This window comes from Paralichthys olivaceus, chromosome 14, assembly GCF_024713975.1.
Source record: "Paralichthys olivaceus isolate ysfri-2021 chromosome 14, ASM2471397v2, whole genome shotgun sequence".
NCBI lineage: Eukaryota > Metazoa > Chordata > Actinopteri > Pleuronectiformes > Paralichthyidae > Paralichthys > Paralichthys olivaceus.
In genome coordinates, this window is record NC_091106.1 from 15,709,735 (window position 1) to 15,731,754 (window position 22,020).

General features: G+C 41.4%; 1 protein-coding gene across 2 annotated transcripts in view; it reads right to left on the bottom strand.

The window, feature by feature from the left end:
* Positions 1-611: 611 nt before the first annotated feature.
* The window catches only part of LOC109632737 (cGMP-dependent protein kinase 1), a 77,667-nt gene continuing 56,258 nt past the window's right edge, over positions 612-22,020 (bottom strand). For both annotated transcript variants that reach the window (XM_020092180.2, XM_020092172.2), the window contains exons 7-18: positions 21,789-21,883; positions 13,382-13,447; positions 11,413-11,487; positions 7,156-7,252; positions 6,903-7,042; positions 6,469-6,558; positions 5,583-5,724; positions 5,190-5,353; positions 4,825-4,947; positions 4,668-4,730; positions 4,497-4,563; positions 612-3,880 (exon numbers count right to left, since the gene is read on the bottom strand). In XM_020092180.2, coding sequence (XP_019947739.1) covers positions 3,782-3,880; positions 4,497-4,563; positions 4,668-4,730; positions 4,825-4,947; positions 5,190-5,353; positions 5,583-5,724; positions 6,469-6,558; positions 6,903-7,042; positions 7,156-7,252; positions 11,413-11,487; positions 13,382-13,447; positions 21,789-21,883 — 1,221 coding nt within the window. In that variant the 3' untranslated portion in view covers positions 612-3,781. The remainder of the gene's footprint in view (positions 3,881-4,496; positions 4,564-4,667; positions 4,731-4,824; positions 4,948-5,189; positions 5,354-5,582; positions 5,725-6,468; positions 6,559-6,902; positions 7,043-7,155; positions 7,253-11,412; positions 11,488-13,381; positions 13,448-21,788; positions 21,884-22,020) is intronic.

Below are 22,020 nucleotides of genomic sequence, written 5' to 3' on the forward strand. Positions count from 1 at the left end.
TAAAACCTCGGTTTTCCTCACAATGTGGTATTTCGTGCCTCTCTTTCTTCATAAACTCCGCCACCCCTCCCTCTCTCTCTATAAAGGCTGTTTGGTTATTCCAAGTTTCTTTGACATTCAAGTAGCCTAACTGCCCTTTGGCTGTGAAGACAGTGATTGAAGTCACTTGCGTCGATTAACTACTTCATTTGATCCCTGTGATTGCGGAGGGGGGCAATTATCCTCCAGAGTGTGCTTGATTACACCAGTTACGGACATCAATGTGAAGGATATGCGGACCATTAAGGGGTGTGAAAAGTTTACCGAATTAATGGACTTCCGTGGTGAGGCCTTTCAGGCTCGACTGGCACGTTGAGATTAAAGGGGACTCTGATCTGTCCCGCACCCTGACCCTGTGGGACACCCCCTGCAAGAAATTTCCACAGCGTGTGTTTGACCAAAATTTGCCAGGTAAGCTATTTTATATTCTGTATCTTCCACTAAACAGTTATTTTGTTTCAAAATGTGTCCTTGAGCCTCTTCTTTAAGCCTTCAAATTATTAAAACAAATAAAACATACTTTTGTGGCATTTTTTTTTTCTGGGAATGGATTAGAGACAAAACAATCAAAGTAAACTTTAGAGAGGTTTCAAAGTTTATTTATCCATTGTTGCAGGGTATTTGATAAAGCTCTCCGGTGCTGATGTGCCTGATGTAAACGAGCCCTTGAGTTTTTTTCAGAAGATATTTTGGCACTTGGACGTCATCTGCTGGTCATCGGTGGTCCCTGTTTGAGTGTGTGTGCGTGTGTGAGTGTGTGTTTGAGAATGAGATGCGTGGTATACACTTGACAAACACACTGTGGCACTTTTGAATTGCTGTATATCTTTGAAGTAGCGCTTTTTTCTGCACTTTACTAAATGTCAGTGGTGGTAAGGTGAGCCCCTTTGATGCACTCTGATCTCCTTTGATCTCGCAGAAGTGTCACCCTGTTGTTACGACTGAAGCCATTCCCTCTGCCCCAAACAGATTTGTTGTGACAAAAACACCACAGAACCTGAATCATCCGCACTTACCGCAAAGTGGATGACATAAACTCGGGAGGACTGATCATTAGACGTCAGACAACCTCAGCCAGTTCACGTAAGGCTGCAGCCTGATCTGTTTCTTACCTGCAGCTCCCTCTTGTGGAAAAAAAAAATCTCCACATCATCAAATAACTAAGAGACGACACCACTCAAAAGTATTGTTTTTACTCTATAATTTTAAAAATCTTACACGTGGCACTCTGCAAAATCAATTTACAGCAGGATAAACAACATAACACAAGGCAAACATCAGGTAACATTGCAAGAAGGCGGTCGATATACGACTCTGAATCAGTGGTTTGTAAAATGATGACACACATAAGGCTTTGTGATAAACATAACCTGCTCTTAATACAGTAAAATACTTACTGCACCTACAGAATTAGGTTTCTTCTGATTTCTTCTCATTTGTAGCTCACCATCAATAGTTTTACTGATTTATGCAATTTAAAATGTAAGTAGGTGTGTGAGTTTAGTTTCTTGGGATGAAACATGAGTTGTGCTGTTCCACTTTCTTCAAACCAAACCATAAAAGGAGAATCTTGATGATAATGATGCATCAGTGCTATCGTACAGTCAAAGATTGTCAACAGTGGCAAACAAGAATATCATTTTCACGTTACTGAAACATTCAAAACTGCAAATCATTCCTGCCATCTCTAAATGCTCAGATTTGGTGAAGGTTTGTGGATTGAATCGATTGATGGATGGTCCCTCTGAGCTGGGATTTACAGTTCACTTCATATCAGACCTGCTGTGGCTCCACTTCATATAGATCACATTATTAGATATGTAGAGAAAAGCATGTCATTGCAGCTCTGATGGGTATGACAGATATATTTTTTTTAATACTGTTTATAAATGTTCCTGTCGGGGCAAAGCAAGAAATTTATTTCATACACAATTTATCTCGCCATCAAATGACTAGAAATTCTCTTTCCAAGGTGATTAATGTATTTATTAGATATAACAAAGGATGAGAAGCAGCCATCTAAGAGGACACAAGGTTTTTGAGGTGTATATGTGTTCATGCAGCATCGAAAAGGTCCTGTGATGATCGTTTTTATATGCCATTGATTTAAGGCACTTACATTACTTCTGATTGGGGCGTGTGAGGTGATAAGCTGGGCGAGTGATCGTGGTGGGATAGTGGTCAAAGTTGTGAGTTTCAGAAAATATAATCTCCTTTTGTTTTGCTGTCTGCCTCGAGGAGACGTTTTAAAATCTCTATGACATGTTTTTAAGTTAGGTTGTAGTATGATGATGTGAATGTGGTCAATGGTGCCTTCAAAAGAAGAGGATTGTTTAAACCTGTTTAAAAAACCTTGAAAAACACCACTTAGCACAATGCAACATGGCGTCAAGTGATACCAAACAAATTCTTCACTCAAGTTTACAAATCGACATAAGGCTCCAATTTTCTAAAGAAGGAAGTCAAGTACAGTACGTTACAAAGAAACCAAGCACAAAAGAAAATCACTATACAAAAACAATAACCAGTACTGTCGCTTCACCAATCGCTTGTTATAATTCATCATTAACAGCACCAAAGACATTGAAACCATGTTCACAGTTATATCAGAACTTTACAGGAGCAAACGGAACACGCCCCATTTGGTTGGATGGGAAGAGGCATTTGGGTGATTAAAAAAAAAAAAAAAAACTAAATTAAGAAGTATGTTGGTAGAGACGCTTTATGTATGTGATTAAAAGCATATTAAAGAAAACAAGTGTGTGACTTCATCTACTGATGCTTGAACTAAGCTCTAACTGGTGATTTTCTCAGTAATGGTCTTAAGTGCATAATGACAGATTGTTTCATGGAAATACTAATTGACATTTCAAGCGTGTCGGTGTGTGATTCATTAGAATTGGAGCAGGGCACTTGAAGAGTCACGTCTGTTTCCACTCACTGCACAGTGTTTGTGCTTTTCAAGGTAGGTTTATTCTATATAAAGGGTACCAAGTATCTGATTTGTGTTCGTCAGAGTGTAACTTGTAAATTCAAATACTATGTACCGTACATACTGTGTCCTATTTGGATTTGATTGGAAGAGAATCAGCGACATTCAGAATAGTCTTGAGCACTTGATGCCGGGTTTACTTGCGAACTGTGGATCTCTGAAGAGGATTTGAACCTGTAGCGAGCGGCCGCGTTTAAAAAACCAGGGAACGACTACAGTAACATATTATAACCTCCCAAAGTCCACCACATATTTCATCAAATACTGCAGAGGATAGAACACAGAGAAAAAAATCAATCATCAGCCTCCTCTCTTGTTTAGCCATCCGTCATTACACTTTTTACTCTCTTATTCATCTGAGAACTTAAACAAACTACCAAACATTCATTCATCCACTTAACACCTTTCTCCGTCACATGGGAAAACCTGGCTCCATTATCAGCCTCTGTCATATTGTGTGTACGTGTGTGTATCCCTGCACTTTCTTCACCTTTTGCCCTCAGAGTCGAGCGTAAGACAACACTTGAGAAGTGCTACAGCAGTCCCATTATAAATGCTTGATCCAGAGCCACAGTGAAATAAAGGCATATCGGTGACCCAGAGGGTTTGCCATCCATCTGTCCATCTTCTTTTCCATATCCTCTCTTTCATTTTGAATGCAGTTTTTTTTACAACACAGCCATGTCCTCAGGATGGCCTCGGAGCCAACAAAACACAAGTTCCTTTTGGTTTTAAGGGGGGTGGAGGACTTCAAAAATCAACATCCCAGCCCGAGTTGTCGTCAGGAGGCGGGTCCTCGTTGTCCTCAGGGAAGTTGTCAAAGTTACTCGTGTCGACTGCTGATGTGACCTGGTGGAAAAACAGACAATTCATTCAGACAAAACAAAGATAAACAAGGTGAAACAACAAATTGATTTGAGAAAAATTGAAGAGTAAGATTTTTTCCCCTGATGCAGACAATCCAAAGACCTAAAACTAAAACAATACTGTGTTTATTCTTTAAAAGATAAATAATTTCACTGTAAACTTCACCAACTAATCTACAGAAGGCATTTTTATAGGCAGTCATGTGTGCTGATAAATAGTAGTTTGATATTTTCAATTTTGACTTTTTTCCCCAACATTTCAACTTTATTCTCAAAATGGAAAAAAAGAAAACAAAATGTCTGGGCAGAAGCACGCAGGAGTCAGGAAATGACTTATACATTTTACTGTGGAAATCTTGTGTTTTTGTTTGTAAAGCACGTTGTTATTTCCAAAATCTCTCAGATGTCATTGTCTTTCCAAGCTGTTTTCTACCTCTTTTTCACCCTGAGATATTTGCATTCTTTTGTGAGTGTCAGAGACATCATCAATGTGCCCACCTCTGGACATAATCCTGCAGTATTCTCACACTGGCTCAGTTTATTACAGAAAAAACTACTTTTCACATACAGTCCACATATAGAAGGCAGTACACACTTACATTAGGGATAATAGGAGGAGTCAATGTCCCCTTCTTCAAGCCCTCCCAGTTAAAGCCCTCAAACCATCTATATGAAATTTAAAAAAAACAGTATTATTAATAATTATGTTTCATGCACAGTTATGAAAATAAAGTACTGAGAGGATTAAATACATTTATGAGCGTGCTTACTTGTGCTTTTGGATGTCTTTGACACCATTTTTCAAGTTTCCCAGTCTTTCAGAAGGATTATCCCTGTAATAAAAAAAAGAAAACCACAATGATTCAGCAAATGAGACCATTTAGAATAATTACTCTGTCTTTAACTTCCAGAGCCACCAACACTCACCTGCATAGCTTTTTGATTAGGTTGGCAGCATTTTTGGTAATTTTCTTTGGAAATTCGATCATGTCAATGCCTCTTAGGATGATGTTGTATGTTTTCATGGGATCAGGGCCAGAGAATGGAGGGCTGCATGAAACAGGCAAACATATTGTATGGATCATTTTCTCCAAACATGACTTTAATTAAAGCCATTAAACTGTTTACTTGTGTACTGAACTGTTACGTTACAATTTGTCACATGTTTTCTAGAAATTCTCAGCGTTTCCAAATTCACTTTCCTTTGCTGTGGCAACCTTTCATAATACATGCCAGTGCAGAGGATGACTTAATAAATGAGGTTTCATGGACATGCCCGGGCTTGTGTGTACCTGCCAGTTAAGAGCTCAAACATGAGGATTCCTAGAGACCAGTAGTCAGCTGAGATGTCGTGGCCCTTGTTCAGGATAATTTCTGGTGCTACATATTCTGGCGTCCCGCAGAATGTCCACGTCTTCTTCCCAAACCCAATCTTCTTGGCAAAACCAAAGTCCACCTGAAGAAAAGAAAGCGAATGAATACAAACCAGAATGGAAATCAGAAATTAAATGATTGTACAGAACTTATACGAAGCCTGTCAGCCACAAGGGATGTGTTTTATTGTGAAAGCCTAGAATGTTTAATCAAAGGCGACAGGTCTGTATTTGGTTTTGAGATGATCGCAGGGGTCGGAGATTTGCTAGTGTGGGTCCATGCGGGACTCTGGTCTCATAAGGATCTCTTACCAGTTTGGCATATCCCCTGTGGTCCAATATTAGGTTCTCTGGTTTGAGGTCTCTGTAGATGATTCCTTTGGAGTGCAGGTAAGCGAAGGCCTCCACCACACAAGCCGTGTAAAACCTGGTGGTCGAGTCCTCAAATGAACCCCTGGAAACACAGCAGGACAACAGAGCTCAACTGTGAATAAAGTAAAGAAGCAGAGACCAACTGTCTGCAGATAAGTTCAGTAGCTCAACAGTGATGTGGTTTCTCTATGTTCATCCATTCACAATTATCGCTCACTCTCTCTGCCTCTCCTGACCAGCTGACTGTTCGGTGTTTGCAGTAATTCAAGCAGATTTGTCGTTGTTGTCACTTTAGATCTGTTCTCCTCTCGGTCGCTGTCAGCTGTCATTTCAGTGATTCGCTGCGACCCTCCTTCTCCCCAGAGCAACTCTATTCTCCAATCCAGTGTCCTGGTCGAGTTCAGCTGAGTCCACTCATGACCTCATTCAGATCCTCAGCATTCTTATTATGCACAGCCTCAAACCCTTTCTAGCTTGATGACGTCTCAAAGGGTCTAAGCGTTAAATCACTTATCATCACTCATACTGTGCATGGCAATAAATGTTGGTTATTTTTCAATCCAAGTCTGAAATGGTTTCAGTGTTAAAAAACAAAAAAAAGGTTCGGAGGAAAAATAATAAAACTGTTTGTCATAAATTCACTGAAAATACACTGCTGCTCCATAAGTCATGTGTCGATAAATTGAAAACCGCAGAGGAGAAAGCGGTGGCCATCTTGGGGAATTTTCTCACAATGTCTCTAATTGTATATCTCAGTGCGTTGTAGAACCCACAACACAGAGATATGACCCAATTTAATTATCTGACCTGGTGAAATAGAGCTCACCTGTCTCGAAGAATGGTCCATAGCTCTCCTCCTAAACAAGCCTCCATCAACATGTAGAGGTACTTGCTGTCCTTGAAGGTTCTATAGAGTCTGAAAACACAAGAGTGGATGTTATCTTCCGGCAGCCGTCAGAAGAAAGAACAGGAAGAAGTGCAGCTAATCAGTGAGGGGAATTTATGCAAGCTTTGTAAGCTGGGGGATTTGGGTGGATACAGGAAGGAAAACACTTTGCATACTGTAGGTCACAAAAACGCAAATTGTTTCCAATACCTGACTTACATGTGGAGTGAATCTTTATTAGTATGACAGAGAAATAAAACTCCACAGAGAAACCTCAGTAATGAAGCTCAGATCCTTCTGGCTCTTATGTAATAGAGTGCTGCTCCTTATGTGACATGTGTTGTATAGACTATAGATTATTGTAGAGGTTGTACCGAACAATGAAGTCAGAGTGGGCCTCCTGCATGATGAGCTTCTCTGAACGAATGTGCTCCTGCTGTCTCGTATCGACAATGTGCCGCTTCTTCAGGATCTTCATGGCGAAGGTTTTGTTCTCGTCGCTCTTGAGCTGAACCTGTGCGTGAAAATAAAAAGGAAGAAATTAAAATACAGAGGGTATCCTTCACGGTAACCTGACCAGCGTTTGAGACAATTCGCCAAAAAAACATTCGCGTCACTGCCTCCTACCAGCTCAACACGTCCAAAGCCACCGACCCCCAGAGTGTCAATGATATTGAAGTCAGCCAGGTTGAGACTGAAGAAAAAGGCGTTCTCTGCTTCATACCTGAGGAGCCGGGAACAGATTAAAGAGGAGATGAAGGATAAAAGACGAGTTAATCCACTTTCAACAACCTCAGACAAAATATCTGTCTCTCCGCTGAGAACATTTGTTTGCAAATCAATTCACAGTAATCTATCAAGGATGTTATTGTGGATTTGGATTTGTATAAATACGATCATGTGAACAGGATGTGTTTGAGTTTAATCCTCTAGCAAACGGCTTTGACTGACTAACTGACAGACTGATTGTCCCCGGTCTGTCCCCGTTCTTCATTGGAAAGAACAACGACCACAAAAACTGCTCATCACTCAGCTGGCACACCTCAGCTCGGGCACCGAACACTCCAACATGCCATCACTGACCTACGTCCATCCCTTATCCCCAGATGCCTCATGTCTTCGCTAGTTATTGTTTGATCCAGACAGAGTTTCATCGACTCAGTCTCTGGATCAGTGGGTTTAGGACAGATCTGTGCCTGCATGGGCCCTTCTGGGTCACGAAGCAGCAGACTATTGTTTCAATGTTGGGCCTTTTCTTCCCTCTCACAAAACCAGTACAGCTGTATGCCAGTAAAGGAGATTTAAAACACATCTATGTTTAAATTAAACAGCATTCTTTCCATCACAGATTAGCAGAGATTGAGTCTGTTTACACAAACTACATTAAACAATGACTCATCTTTTGAGCCAGATTTGATAAATAAAACGGCACATTACATGACTTCACTCCATAAAATCCTGCAGATACATCAGTTACAATGTAAGCAGGAACAATAAAACCTTTTCCCAGAGCCGCATGCCAGCGGGCATTATGGGTCGCATGTGTTGGCGGGTTACTGTGCGCGTTGTTTCTCAGAAACACGAGGTTACCAGGACAGCCACTGTTTATTTGTGTGTGAATATAGGCACTACTACTATCATCTGAGATTCTCAAGTGATCCTTTCTTCTTTCCTGTTCCTACATTATCTGGACGTCAGCCCAGAATACGCTCACTGTAATTCACAAAATGTACTCTGCTTAAGAAAAGGGCAGCAAGGAGTAACTGAGGACATGAACAACTGCATGTGGGACAGGATTATCATTAATGTCAAGGTGACCGACACGTGCAGGTGCACAGATTTATAAGAGCGTACACACGCACTCAAAATCTATGAGGTGTGGACATGTGTTAGTGTCCTGTTAATGAAGGAGGTCTGTCATGATATAAAGGGATCAGTGGATCGTTTTACATGATCAAGGTCTTAAAGGGGTTTTAATAGTAATCCTGGTATTTGGACAGCAGATGGCACCATTGCTCCATTACGCATTTCAAGGTACATCCATGACAATGAACAATTCCTGTAATTCAGAGCCCAACCACAAAAGGAAAATATTATAATAGCATAATGGAAACCATACTTATTAAGCTGAACCATTCCGATCACTCTGTGTCTTAACCTTATACGGCAACAATCAGCTTTCAACACCAATACTTGGAGGCAATTTTTACAGCAGCTCCAACTCAAACACTCTGACAGATTCCTTTTTTCCAGAAAGCAGCACTTGTCTGTATCCGTGGATGAAACACTAGATGTTAGAAACAGGAATCTGAGACTGGTGAGCAGACCCAGTGGGATTGGAGCCATACATCCACCTGAAATAGACGTCTAAACCATGACCTTGAATGAAAACTACCACAGAGCTGAACTGCATCAAACAATGTAACGCAACCCCGGTTATTTTATATACTACCTGCTCTTTGAAGCCACTTATAAGAGCCTGAAATAACATGTCAACTTATAACTGTTACGTGGCAAATCCATTACTAGTACTGCATCACAAAGTGCTCCTCTGTGGGTCAAGTAGCACCCCAGTGGGTGATAATCTGTATCAGTAAACGGATGAGATCATATGAAATGATGCAATCCCCATGTGTCTTAGTGTGTGTGAGTGTGTTTGTGTGTGTGTGTGTGTGTGTGTGTGTGTGTGTGTGTGTGTGTGCTATTATCCTCATTTCCTTTGCTCCGGTTCTTCTTGGTCTAGTCTGAGTCGAGGGACAAGAGACAGGAGAAGAAATCATCTCTGACCTTAAAGCTGAGGCTCTCTAAATGCCACGTTTATTTACCAGTAATTCTTGCCTATTGAACTCCCACACTTGCTCAAGAGACTGTGAACTGAGTCATAAAGGGTCATATTTTTTTCATCAATCTTCAATCATGAGGTGTTTTCTTGCTAGGTGGGCCAAAGTTTGGCAGAAAGTGGAAATTTAAAAAGGATTTATACTCAATATTAAGCATCTGCTTCCAGTTTCATACATTTTTGAAACTTTTTGATAGCAGTTTGAATGAAAAAAACATTTAATCACAAAAAGTAGAATGGCACTCAGAAGAGCTCATACCTCCACCAAGGCCCAGCAGTTCCCTTAAATCCAATGAAGCTGCACCAAATTGCACACGCTTATAGATGTCAGTCCCTTAAATATACATGATTTATTTTCAGTAAGATCGCTGCATAATTTCTCAAGAAATTCACAAAAATGTTTAAAAAACTTGATCCTAAATGTCTCTAGGATCTGCCCCCTCATTGGAATCCACTCCTACAGTTATTGGGTTCATCCTTTGGCCATATCCCACCCATTAGTGGGGATAGAGAGATCAAGAATGAACTCGACTGGATTCTAACCAGGGACATTGCATTTCTAGGTTGGAGCTGTAACTAATAGACCAGATAGACCCAGTTTAATGTGGTTAGAAATAGAAGTGAACCCCTACAATAGAGATGTATGTATTTGCTCTACTTTGTGCAGTGTGTAGCTCCTCCTGCAGAAGGAAGTGGAGGCTTGATCAAAGTATGCTCATCGCTCATCGCCAGGTAGTGTTTGAAGAACAGACCTGTCCAACTCACAGGGAGCAGCTGTATAGTTACTGTACTGCTGCTTATCCGCTGTGACCAATTAGAGATAGTTTCCATCACCATGGGACCCTGACTCAGGCTTCCCTCACCAAGAAAATGTGCTCTGCTCGGCAGGGAGGGCCAGCAAACACACACACACACACACACACACACACACACACACACACACACACATTGGGGACAAGCCCCCTTAATCATGATGAAAACAGCTTTCATGTGACAGATTTCAGGGAGCAGAGGGAGAGAGTGGCTCTATTTTAAGGGAAAGTTCTGTGGAGACCTGGCCCGATGACAAGGTTATAAATTACAGTCATGTAAAAGCATTATATGCTGTTCATTTGCATAAAATCAATCTTAAACTATCATCCCTATAGACCAACATGGAGAGGAACGGGGTTGTGAATGCTCACTACAGGCCTCTCTCTATCACACACATCTGCTGGAGGAGCACCCGTCTGTGCTGCTGAGGGCACCTGGCGGGGGCTAAATACCAGAATCAAGCCACTGAGCCTCCTTTCAACACAATATCTGGTGTTATGTTCTGCTCCTCGCTGACTTAATGCCACTGACTTGTGAAGATGACTGACACTCCGAGCAGTCAGCTTGAAATCCAAAGCACTGGACAGAAGTCTTGTCTGCTTTGTCACTTGCTTGTTCTCTCCCCGGCTCTCTTCACTCCATCCATCTATCTACATCCCACTCTCTCCCTGTCTGTGGTGTTAAGCGGTTCCTGCTCTCTCGCCCTCTCGCTCCCTCTAATCTGTCATTACTGGGTTCTTGTGTCTCCTCAGTTTGACTCGTAACATGGCACAGAGTGAGCGAGGTATCAGACAAGCCAACACGTGGCCGTCTGAACCTTTGAGGTGCCCACCTCAATGCCAAGATGTCCTGCGCATCCTACACTGCTCTTCTCTTGTTTCCATAGCGACGATAAATAGAGTACATATTAATTCCTCCAGAAATAGAGGCAGAGGTCAGAGACTCTACTTTCTGGCCTCTCAACCGGGTATTGTCTTGTTACGTAACAGACTTAAAGGCGCAGAGCATTAAGGGCTGGCCCGGAGCACATTTCCTTTAAAAACTCTGCAGCTTTCGGGTCATCACAAATACAATGAAAGGTTTTTTGAAAGTGAAAATTAATTAGTGAAAGTAATTGTTTAAAACAACAGATCAAGAAAACAAGAAATAACGCTTCAAGCACAAAGCAATGAGACATATTTGCATAGTGGGTATTTTCATTAATTCATGCACAGCAATTCTAATTGTCTTACTTGGCTTTGGCATCAGCATCCTCGTGACCTTTACTGGACACGTCCTCCAAACCTCCGATCAGGTGCTTGAATGAACTGCAACAAAGATGGCAAAGGTTACAACAGCATACAACAACAAAAGCTGTTTAAAAACCATTTAGTTCACAAATCTGCAATCCATCCAGCTCTGATCTAAAGTACATGTAATGAAAGAACGGCTTATGGCTAGAGGGAATAAAGCAGTTTGTAAACTGCAGGCGATCTGTCGAAGAAGCTGGTGCAATATATGGCCAGACTGTCATAAAACCCACTGCCAGTTACTATTAAATATTCATCAGTCTGCTTTTAGAGACAAGCCTCTGAAAATCACTGAGAACAGGCGAGAGGACTGAGCTACCCAGAGGTGTTAAACAGTGATAGCAGTCAGGGACTGTGGGACATTTGGAGACAAATGTAGTGGCTGCACATTAACATTTTTAATAAATGAATTATAGAACCGGAAAGACACAGTTTGAGTCTCTGAACATGAATAATTGGTAATATTTTCTATTATTTTAAGTAAAGTTGGTTAAAAGAAATGGTGCAAGATAATAAGTCAAATGAATCTGTTAATTTTCATTAACGTGACTGCAGTGGAGGTGGAAGTTGAAGAAAGATCGTGCAGTGATGTTCTCTGCAGAATAACAAGTTACATAATATGGTAACTTGCTAAAGTAGTTGCACTCATGGGGAGATGTGCGACACGGAAAATAACAACTGCACTTTGGCTCTTTTCTCTCTCAAGTATGGCTGCCTAGGCAAAAGGCTCCTGGATGAACAACAAACTGAGGGTTTTCATGCATCAAGCTGTCAGCCACGAGACGCATTACATCTGGTGTTTCCTCCTGTTGAGACCGTAATGCCTATGAGTTCGGGCTGTTAGCGAGCAGAGCTTTCTTTTAAATGTTCAGCCGCCCACAGACTCCTAGTCGCTTGTTTTTGATTCCCCGTCTCTTCCCCGCTGTCTCTATCTCCTCCAGCACAGCTACCACAATTAGTCTTATGCCACTTCTTGAGCTGTATGTTTCCTTCTTTACTGCATCACATATGAGCTTTGGCATTCATAAAATTAACTAAAAAGGTTTGGCATCTGCACTGCTACCTGCCTGGCTTGGTGGGAGACACACATAATGAACTAGTTTTGTGGGCTGTGACAGCATTAGCTGCTCACTGCTATGAGAGGCACAATGGATGCCACTGGTAATCACCTGTGCTGGATGACTCACTACTCACTATCCCCTCTGCTAACTCTGAGGATGGCCCATTTGTGCTTGCTGTGTTCCCTGAGGCCAGAGGAAGGCCCTGGGTAAGCTGATACCTCCTACCAACGCCCAACCCATCTGTCTCTATAGGCTCAGCACACGACTTCATGCTACAGACAGAGATGCTGAAAGGTATTTCATCCCCAGAGAGTGTGACCTGATGTAAACCTTTTTGGATTGACACTTTAATTAAGTATGATCCTGCCATAACAACAAAAGATATGTCATAATAAAATTGTTGAAAAATCGTGTGTTTTTGTCATTAGCAGAAAATAGCAAATGTTTTTGCAGAGGTAGCTTAAAGGGCACAGCAAGACTGGAAAATGTGGTCATGCCCTTTAATAATCTCCTCGCGAACATCAATAGCAAAAATTTTTGCATTAGTCATTCCCGCACAAATCTGGCCTGAATCCTAATTCTTACCTAAAATCGATTTCGGACAAGTCTCCTTGACGTCACTTGACAAAGCAAGTGTGATAAATGTATCTGTCTGTGTCTGGGTAACATTTACATCAGAATGAATTCCTGCTCAGAAAAGCTGGACCAATCAGCACATTGCTCCTTTAATGATTGTTATCTGCTGTCTTTGATTTTAGATCCACTAAAGTGTAGACCAGGTCCATGTACAGTCTGTTCCAAGAAACATTCCTTGTCTGACTTTTGTGAGGATGAACTTTATTGATACTCACTCTCTATCGATGACTAAACAGGTGACTGCCTCTGCTGAAATGACATTGGCCGTCCTGATGTCCTCCCTGTTGGGAAAAGATCACACACAATTATCATTAACTCACATCCTTATTCATTGTGAGTTCTTTATCAGAGTTATTAAACTGGCTGCAGGCAAAACTAAATACTAATAAAAAACCATCAATCATGTCTTGTTAAGCTCAATTTACTTCATAAATAGCACTGGCACATCATGAAAACACCACGGTCGACAGGCAACAGACATCACAGTGTGATTGGCATTACTCTTTATCATATTTGACATTGAGATCATCTTCTTCTGATGATTCTTTGGAGGAGGAGTCGCCCCAATCACAGGAATCCTCTGAGTCTGTATCCCAAGTCTTCATCCTTCACTGTGAAAAATGTTCTGTGCTCAGAGTCCCACGGCGGTAAACTCTAACTCTGATCCAGCACACTGCCCAGGGCAGCCCTCCAACAAAAAGACACGTCTGTGGTACTTCAGTATAAATCTCCAATTCAAGTGCAGTGTTATCCTCTCTAATAGGGAATAAAATATTACAAAAAGGAGTGGAGACTCTTCAGGGGATGCCCCATAAGTAGATTATTTCACGCCCCATCTTTTTAAAAGCGAGGACAAAAAAAAGACCATTCTCCAGATTAATTCAATGTCTCGCTGGGCAGCAAATCAAAAGTGAAAACTAGGCTTTGCTCTCGATGCTGAAAGGTTTTCAATTCAGCTTGAGTGCTAACAGCAAACTGTACTAAGTAACAATCACAGGCTGTGTCTGATCTGAACTCATGTGTGTGGCAACCTATTTCAATGAGCTGAGGTGACAAATCCTCCTCATGCTATGTCGACTCCCTCTGCCTTTCCTCTTCCAAATACACACGTGTCCGACCGCCCTCGTCATCCACACACACACACGCACACACACACACTCTCTCTGCTGACCCCTGTGAGTAAAGGCCACAGCTGGTGGAGGGGACAACACATTTTGGAAGGTGAGGACGACAGAGGAGAAGCGAGCAGAGGCGAGGGGGGGCAGAATTTGTCAGGGGCACAGGATATTTTAACAGATCACAATTGGAGTCCTCTGGATAGTGTAACACAGTGTTTAATTTACCTCAGGAAAAGCTCGTATGACTTGCATCAATGCTCTTAACACAATACTCTGGCAAGCGCCGCTCCACCTGTTCCACAGCAGCATTCAAAACCATTTACATAAACAAAGTTACAGTATTAATGACTGGGTTAATGAGTGAAAGAACAAACGTCCCTGTGTGGTCGAACACAATGTGCTACACCATGGCTGTTACTGTTGAATGTTCTAATTAGTTTAAGGAACAAGAGTTTTGATATGAGTGACACTCAACGGTTCATCACACAAGTCTGTTCCATTGTGTAATTTGACTTGAGCCAAAGGGTTGCATGAGTGATTTAATTCACAGCAAATTACTGAGAGAAGAGAGGAGGGGAGAGAGGAGAAGAGATGAGAGGAAAGGAGAGGAGAGGAAAAGGACACGAGGGGAGACGAGAGGAGAGGAGAAGAGAGACATTTCATATGTTTCTGCTTATTTTAGATGTTTTAAATCGGTGTAAATCATAACGCGAAGCATGAGCAAGAGCTGCTCATAACAAAAACAGTTTAAACTGAAGATCATTCATATTCAGAAGCTGAATAGGGAGCCATCTTGCACTGTTGAGGGCTGTTGAGCCACAAATACTTAGAATGTGCCAGATGTGAATTTACAAGTGACAATCTGCCAGCTGTGAGTCACTTTTCAAAAGCGATCGCCCCTCGCTGCTTCATATTTGCCTTCCTCTGCCGACTAACTTCTATTGGCTTATTGTCAATTAATGTTATTATGTGTCCAGTCTCAGCATAAGTGAATGAAAATGATGAGTTGTTATTATTCAATATTTCAAGGTTGATAATGTCAAGGATTTAAACAACTTTTAATCAAGATTTAACACAACGTTTTAACACATGGCAAACACACTGACACACACATCAGTTTTCTCATGTGTGACTACGAGCTACGCCTTCGGTGACACCCGCAATCTGTTACATGGCTTGATTTGTCTCATAAAGGAAGTCGGCAGTGTTTGTGACACTTACTAACCATGGTGACACAACAAAACAACACAACACTCTGGGCCATACTGAAATAGTGATTACGTAAACATGAATCATCCTTAAGAGACCTCAAGGGTTTTACTATTAGAGAGCAGCTTGTTACACCTGTCCCCTGCTGCTCCTCCGTAGCTAAGGAAAACAACTTAGTGCGCCATTGAGATGAAACTAGCAGTGTTCTGTATGAAACACAGTTGCTATACAATATCTGTCAGGGTGATTCATTTGCACGCCGCTGAGCCCAAGTCATCCAGTGAGCCAAAGATGGCTCTGCACTTGTTAATTGTCGCGTAACAAGCAATGGATTGGAAAACCAGCCCATGTACGCACACACACACTCAGGCACTAACAGCAGCTGCATGCTGTGTCTGAAATGTCCTTTGGACTTACACAGGAGTAAGCCTGTGGTGTTGATTTCCAGTAGATGGTCGAATTGAACCTGATAATTGGACAGTGATCTTGTGTCCCGGGAAGGGGGTTATGCAAATAACGCATAGGCTTGTGTGGGTAGTAGCAGTGTGGGAAGCAAAGCCAGGGGTCAGGACGAGGGCGAGAACAAGAGGTGGCTGTGGGGTTCGCATTGATTTGTGCTTTGGTATTAAAATATGTATAAGTAAGTTGCTGTGCCAGTGCTTCAGCAGCTTTTCCCCATTTACTACAAATTGTGGGATCTCTACACAACCGCAGAGTGCGACCACTTTCCATTTCTACATGAATGAATATATTTTTCTTCAGGCAGCCACTGGCTTCAGTTTATGAAAGCTAAGATTGCTTTAAAAACATTCGCTTATTGGTGCATTCATCTTCCTTCTTTTCAAGCTCAAACGTTTAAGATTTAAGTGTTAGGTCCTGAACAATAGTTAACTCACAAGCAGCGTTTTCAGAATAACCCAACATGGAGGGTGTGAAAAGGATAATGTGGACAGGTTGTTCTAAAGGCTCAGGTGTCAGAGTTTACCACAAGCACATGAAAGCACAAACTGTAAATCTCTGCTTCTCATGCATAGAATTTAACAGGAATGTGTTTTAAAAGGAACTCTAACCCTTTTAGCAGGAAGAAACCACTGGCACAAGTAGACGCAGGGTGGGCGGCCATCTGCCTCAACAGGTTAGGTTGCGAGAAGAGAAGCTCTTCTCTCTCTGTAAATTCAACAGTATAAAAACCTATGGTATGCTTTTAGAGGAATGTTAAAATATACAAAGGAAACCGGCAGGAACATGTAAAATACACACCTGCACTAGAGGCTGAGCTGAATGTTAATACTCACACAAACAACATAACTATAACTGCTGATGTTTAACAGGTGTAATACTTTTCATGGGCAGCACTGGTGGTTAGCACCGTCAACCCCACGGTACAACAGTTCTTCCTGTGTGGAGTGCATGTGTTGGGTTTCTCTCTGGTTTCCTCCCACAGTCTAAAGACATGCAGATTGGGGTGATTGTAATTTGGAAACTCTAAAATTGTGAGCGTGAATGGATGTTTGACTCTGTATTGCAATACTCTGGTGACCTTTCCTGAATCTCACCCAATGTCAGCTGGGATTGGCCCTAGCTTTGCCCCGGACCCAAAAACATAACAAGCGGTACAGATGATGAATGGTTGGATATATTCCATTTATCATGTTCAGTGATTAGTGCTACAGGAATGTTCGCTAATGATCATGAAGTACAATGTGCAGCAAATGTCATTGTTTAAGTACAGGGTGGGGAAATGATGCAGTGATGATGCCTGATGAAAAATTAAAGGATCATCTCAAGTGTTTATGAGTCGTCCCAGGGTGCATGAATGTTTGTACCAAATGTCGTTGAGATAATCCACTCAAAACCACAGGCATGAAACTCCTTGTGTCACCAAAATCATTATAGTACATCACCTGCAGTGTGTGTATTCAATTTTAAGGCAATCCATCCAATAATTGATAAGATATAGTTTCAGTCTGGACCAAAGTGGTGGTCATCCTCAGAGCTATGCCGCTAGCATAGCTAAAAAACCTTTTTAATGTATCCCTTACAGCCGTGTGGTAATATCATAAAAAGTCACTGTTACTGTGTTAGCTTTCCGGAGTCGTAAACCCTGTCACACAGAAGTAAGAAGAGGGACCTGTGGCAACACGCCCACACAAACACCCCTCGCAATAATTTATCAAGAGGGTTGTTGTTGCAATGAAGTTGGTCTGCCACTGACACCAATCACACTTCTGTCAGCAACATCCTACTTTCTTAACAATCTCTCAACTCCCTCGACTATATATAACGCACGCACTCACACACACATACACACACACACACGCACAACACTCAAGGGTGGAGGTTACGGCTCACTTTGCCTGTGCTATTGATGGATCTACGCCTCAACAGACTTCATCATGACACAGGGACAATGACATATATTGTTGGCTCATATCCAAACAACAGCCTCAAACTTAAAGTCCATCTTTTCTTGGAACATCAACTGTCCACAGGCGTGAGACACAGTATCTTTTGAAGATGTTTCACAGCCATTTTCTTACTTTTGATGCCTGACTGCATGTCGGGCGATGTCATTGAAAAAGAACACAAATGAATAAATCCAAGAATACACAGCAAACAACACTGGTTTCACTTCTCAAAACAGAAGTCTTGCATATGGTACTAGTCGCAGTTTTACTTGTGGGAATTCCTAGCGGGATATTTTGAACAATTGCTGACATTTTTGTTAGATCTGGCTAACATTACCGGAAATCACTTCTCCGCCTCTCTAAAAGCAGTACTTAACAGAGGCATCACAACACACCTACTGTTTTAGAGCAGTGAACAGAACACTAATAAACTTGGTATGGGATGGGTTGATTCACATACTTGCCAATGCCCCCCCCGGCATTTTTTGCAATAGCTGATGCATATCCAATGCTGGTATCGGTATCGGAACACCTTTAGTATTTACTGTAGCATCCATTCAAACCTTTCAGGGGAAAAAATATATAATCTGATATTTTTTCCACTGCTTTAAAGGTACAGTGTGTAGAATTGTGTGATATCTAGTGTTGAAATGGCATGTTGCAGCTGAACTGTTGCTCACCTCACTCTCTCCTTCCAAACATGAAAAAGAACCTGTGGTAGACTTCAGTTGTCATAAAAACTCAAAAGGTGTTTAGTTTGTCCAGTCTGGCCTAATGTAAAAAACATGTCAGCCTCCATAGAGAGGACGCCCTCGATGTAAATATAAAGTATTTAAATATAAAGGGCCTTTTCTGGGGTAAAGAAAACTACAATTCATACAATATAGATGAAATGAACTAGTGAAAACCTCATGAGGATTATTCTACATTAAATTTCTGCCAATAGTTCCCTTTCACCTAAATCTTACACACTGGACCTTTAATGTATGCACACATATCACAGACCAGTACTCGCACAAGCTCTCACAAACCATTATGTCTGGCAGCAGGACAGACGGTGATCTGTAAATATGTCATTCTCTCAGATCAAAGCGCCTTCAGATGGACAGAGTAGCCTTTGAGTAGGGGGCTATTGAGTTTCATGAACAAGGACGCACACAGTTAACTTCTAATTAGAAAGACGGCCCCTGCAGGAGAGCACTATGATCAAAAGCCTGGTCCGAAGATGACTTGCATCTTAATGATTTTAAATCTGTGGGCCACGCTTGACCATCAAAGGTGTAGCTGAGCGAGCTTTTCTCGCTCAAGACACTCCAAAACAAAAGGACTTACCCGACAATAGATTATAATAAAACCAAGCAGATGCTGTGGTGAGTGGATCACTTTGTTTTAGTGGGACGTACAAAAGATATGCTTTTCTTGATTAACAAAGCATGAGATACTGTCAAAGGTGCTTTGATGAGATTTTCAAAAGTGCACAATACTTGAAACATGGTTACGTGAGGATATAGAGCAAAGATGTGCCTTTAAATGTAAAGCTCATTCAGATGAGAATAGCCTGCCCAGCTCTCTCAGATCTATTTCTTCTTTTCATTACTTTGTCATATCTTTTGACTTATCTTCAAACATCTTCAAACAACCTGCTCCTGCTTGTAACTAACAACCAACTACTTTAATTATGTCTTAAGATATTAGAGCATATTCCTCATTTTCAGGTGCATGCATTTGTGTATGTATGTGTATACCTTTTGTGTGTAATTATTTTATATTTGTCAGATAAAACTTGTCATCCTTGGGGAACTAGTGGGTGTGACTGGGTATGGCTGGTTGTGAGAGAGCTTCTATTTGAATATGTATTCCTGTGATTTGTCTTATGTATTGTGATTTGTGTAAATATATAATGTATTTATATAAAGGCATATGTATATGTATATGTATATGCGCTGAGTCTCCGGCATGATACTTCAAAATGTTTGCATTTCTAAAGAACTCAAATAGTCCAACACAAAAGTAGCACAGTTGCTGAATCAATTATAAATTACAGTACAGTAACCTCTGCCGTGCTCTCATTCATCACACAGCTCGTTTTTTTACATCTCATTAGAGTAAAAGGATTACATTTCTATTTGGAACAACCTACTGTCAGGAGACCCAGAGCCTCACATGTCCTGCATGCATTTTAATGCTGTGTCTTATTTTATATTGTATATTCATTAGCTTCAACATATGGGGAAGGCCCAACCATCTGTGCCATTCCAGCTGTCGACTGACTGAACTTCACATTTTAGGTTGAGAGTGCTCCTTTTGAAAATAAAACTGGGGGCTTAATATTAGTGCCCTTTGAAAACACACAAACTGCTATTTATTTTTCGGTTCAACTTCGGCTTCTTTGTGTTTTGATGGGCTTACAATATGCTGTATGTGATTATTTAAAGAGCTTCAGCGCTGGCAGCATTCAGTGACCACAAGATGGCAATATCTCCATTTTTTCCATGTTGACACCATTGGCTATGCACATGCATGTATTCAAAGTGCATGACAGCACATGTTCTCTCCACTGCTAACTGACCCCTCACAGATACAAAACACTTCAGACTATTTCTATTTCTACCCTCCCTCTGTTTTAATAATACATTGTCCTCTGAGGCGCATGCTCATGACAAGACAGGACAGACAACAGGGTGAAAATATACCTTCAGGGCACTGGTCTCTGATGCCAGACACCATATAACATATTTTTTATTAAACTGAAGTATTGTTACAGAGAAAGTATTGATGGCACCCACTGTTTGTAGTAGCTGTGAATCATTTGGTCCCAACAGTACACACAGCCTGTTGAGTTAAAACCTGCCTCAGTACCTCATCACAGCCAGAAAACATGTTCCTGGCAGAGGCTTATGTTGTACAGCTGTTTGTAGATGATGGGGACTGTGCCTGCTTGGCAAACACATGTTTATCTCTATTGCCACGAGCTTCTGTGGTGGTTAATAGCGACCATCCTCACATATTTCACACAAACTGAATTAATTCATGAAAATGCATTATTTCAGTCAAGGGCAGCGGTGAATTGCCCTTGGTGTCATTATACTTGCAAGAAAAGACAAAAGAATTTGAGAATCGCATGGATAATATTATCTATAATCTGGGAGCTGGGGGCACTCTACTGTATATGTGTCAAACACAAAAGGCTACCCACAAATGAATGACCTTTCTTCTCCATGGTTTCTTTTTGAGTGACAGAGCTGTGTGCAATATATAGCACAGCCGGGTTGTCACTCACACACTCACACTGTGATTATGAATAATCTCCACTTGAACGTAAATACCTTTTTTCCTTTGATTGGGGCAAAAACAGAGTTTGGGGAAGAAGAGCTAGTCGCAGTAATTGCTTTTGCTCTCATTTCTTTCTGCAAATAGTGTTGGTGGCAAAATACTGTACCTGCATGTTTGGATACTTGTGCTGTTTATATAGTATCAGCTCGGAGTCATTGCATATGACAGCTGAAACCGTTTCTATTGAATCAGATCATATTTATCAAGCTTTCTTCAGAGAGTGTCAGATCTTAAATATGTGTCTGGAACTGCCACAGTAAATCAGGCGTATAGTGTAATGTGTAATGTGCACCCAGCTTTCAGTAGTTCCAAACATTTAGCAAGTTATCGCTCCTGTCAAGATGAGTGAGAAGTGGAAACAAATGGACAGATAAGAGCTGGAGGCTGATGGATGGCAAATTAGAAAGAATGATGATGCATGTTAAGTGTAAGAGGGACGATATCAGAGACAGACCTTGAGTGCAAATGAGAAGGAAAGCAGCCAATAGTGATGGAGATAGACACAGCAGAAGATTTGAATTGGAAGAGGCAGAGTTATTAGGGGACACTTTTACCCTTGCAGAGCTTTCTCCCCAAACCAGTCGCCTTTTCCGAGGCTGCGCAGGTAGACAGGCTCTCCATTGGGCATATCTTCCCTCGTCACATTAACCTAGTGGAAGAATGGAAATGATTAGAGGACCGGAGTAGTGTGACAGGGAAGGGGATGGCGCAAAGGAGTCATGTATATCAGTATGAAGATTTATTGGGAGAACAGCGGTGATACATTTTGTTAGAGATGGATAACAT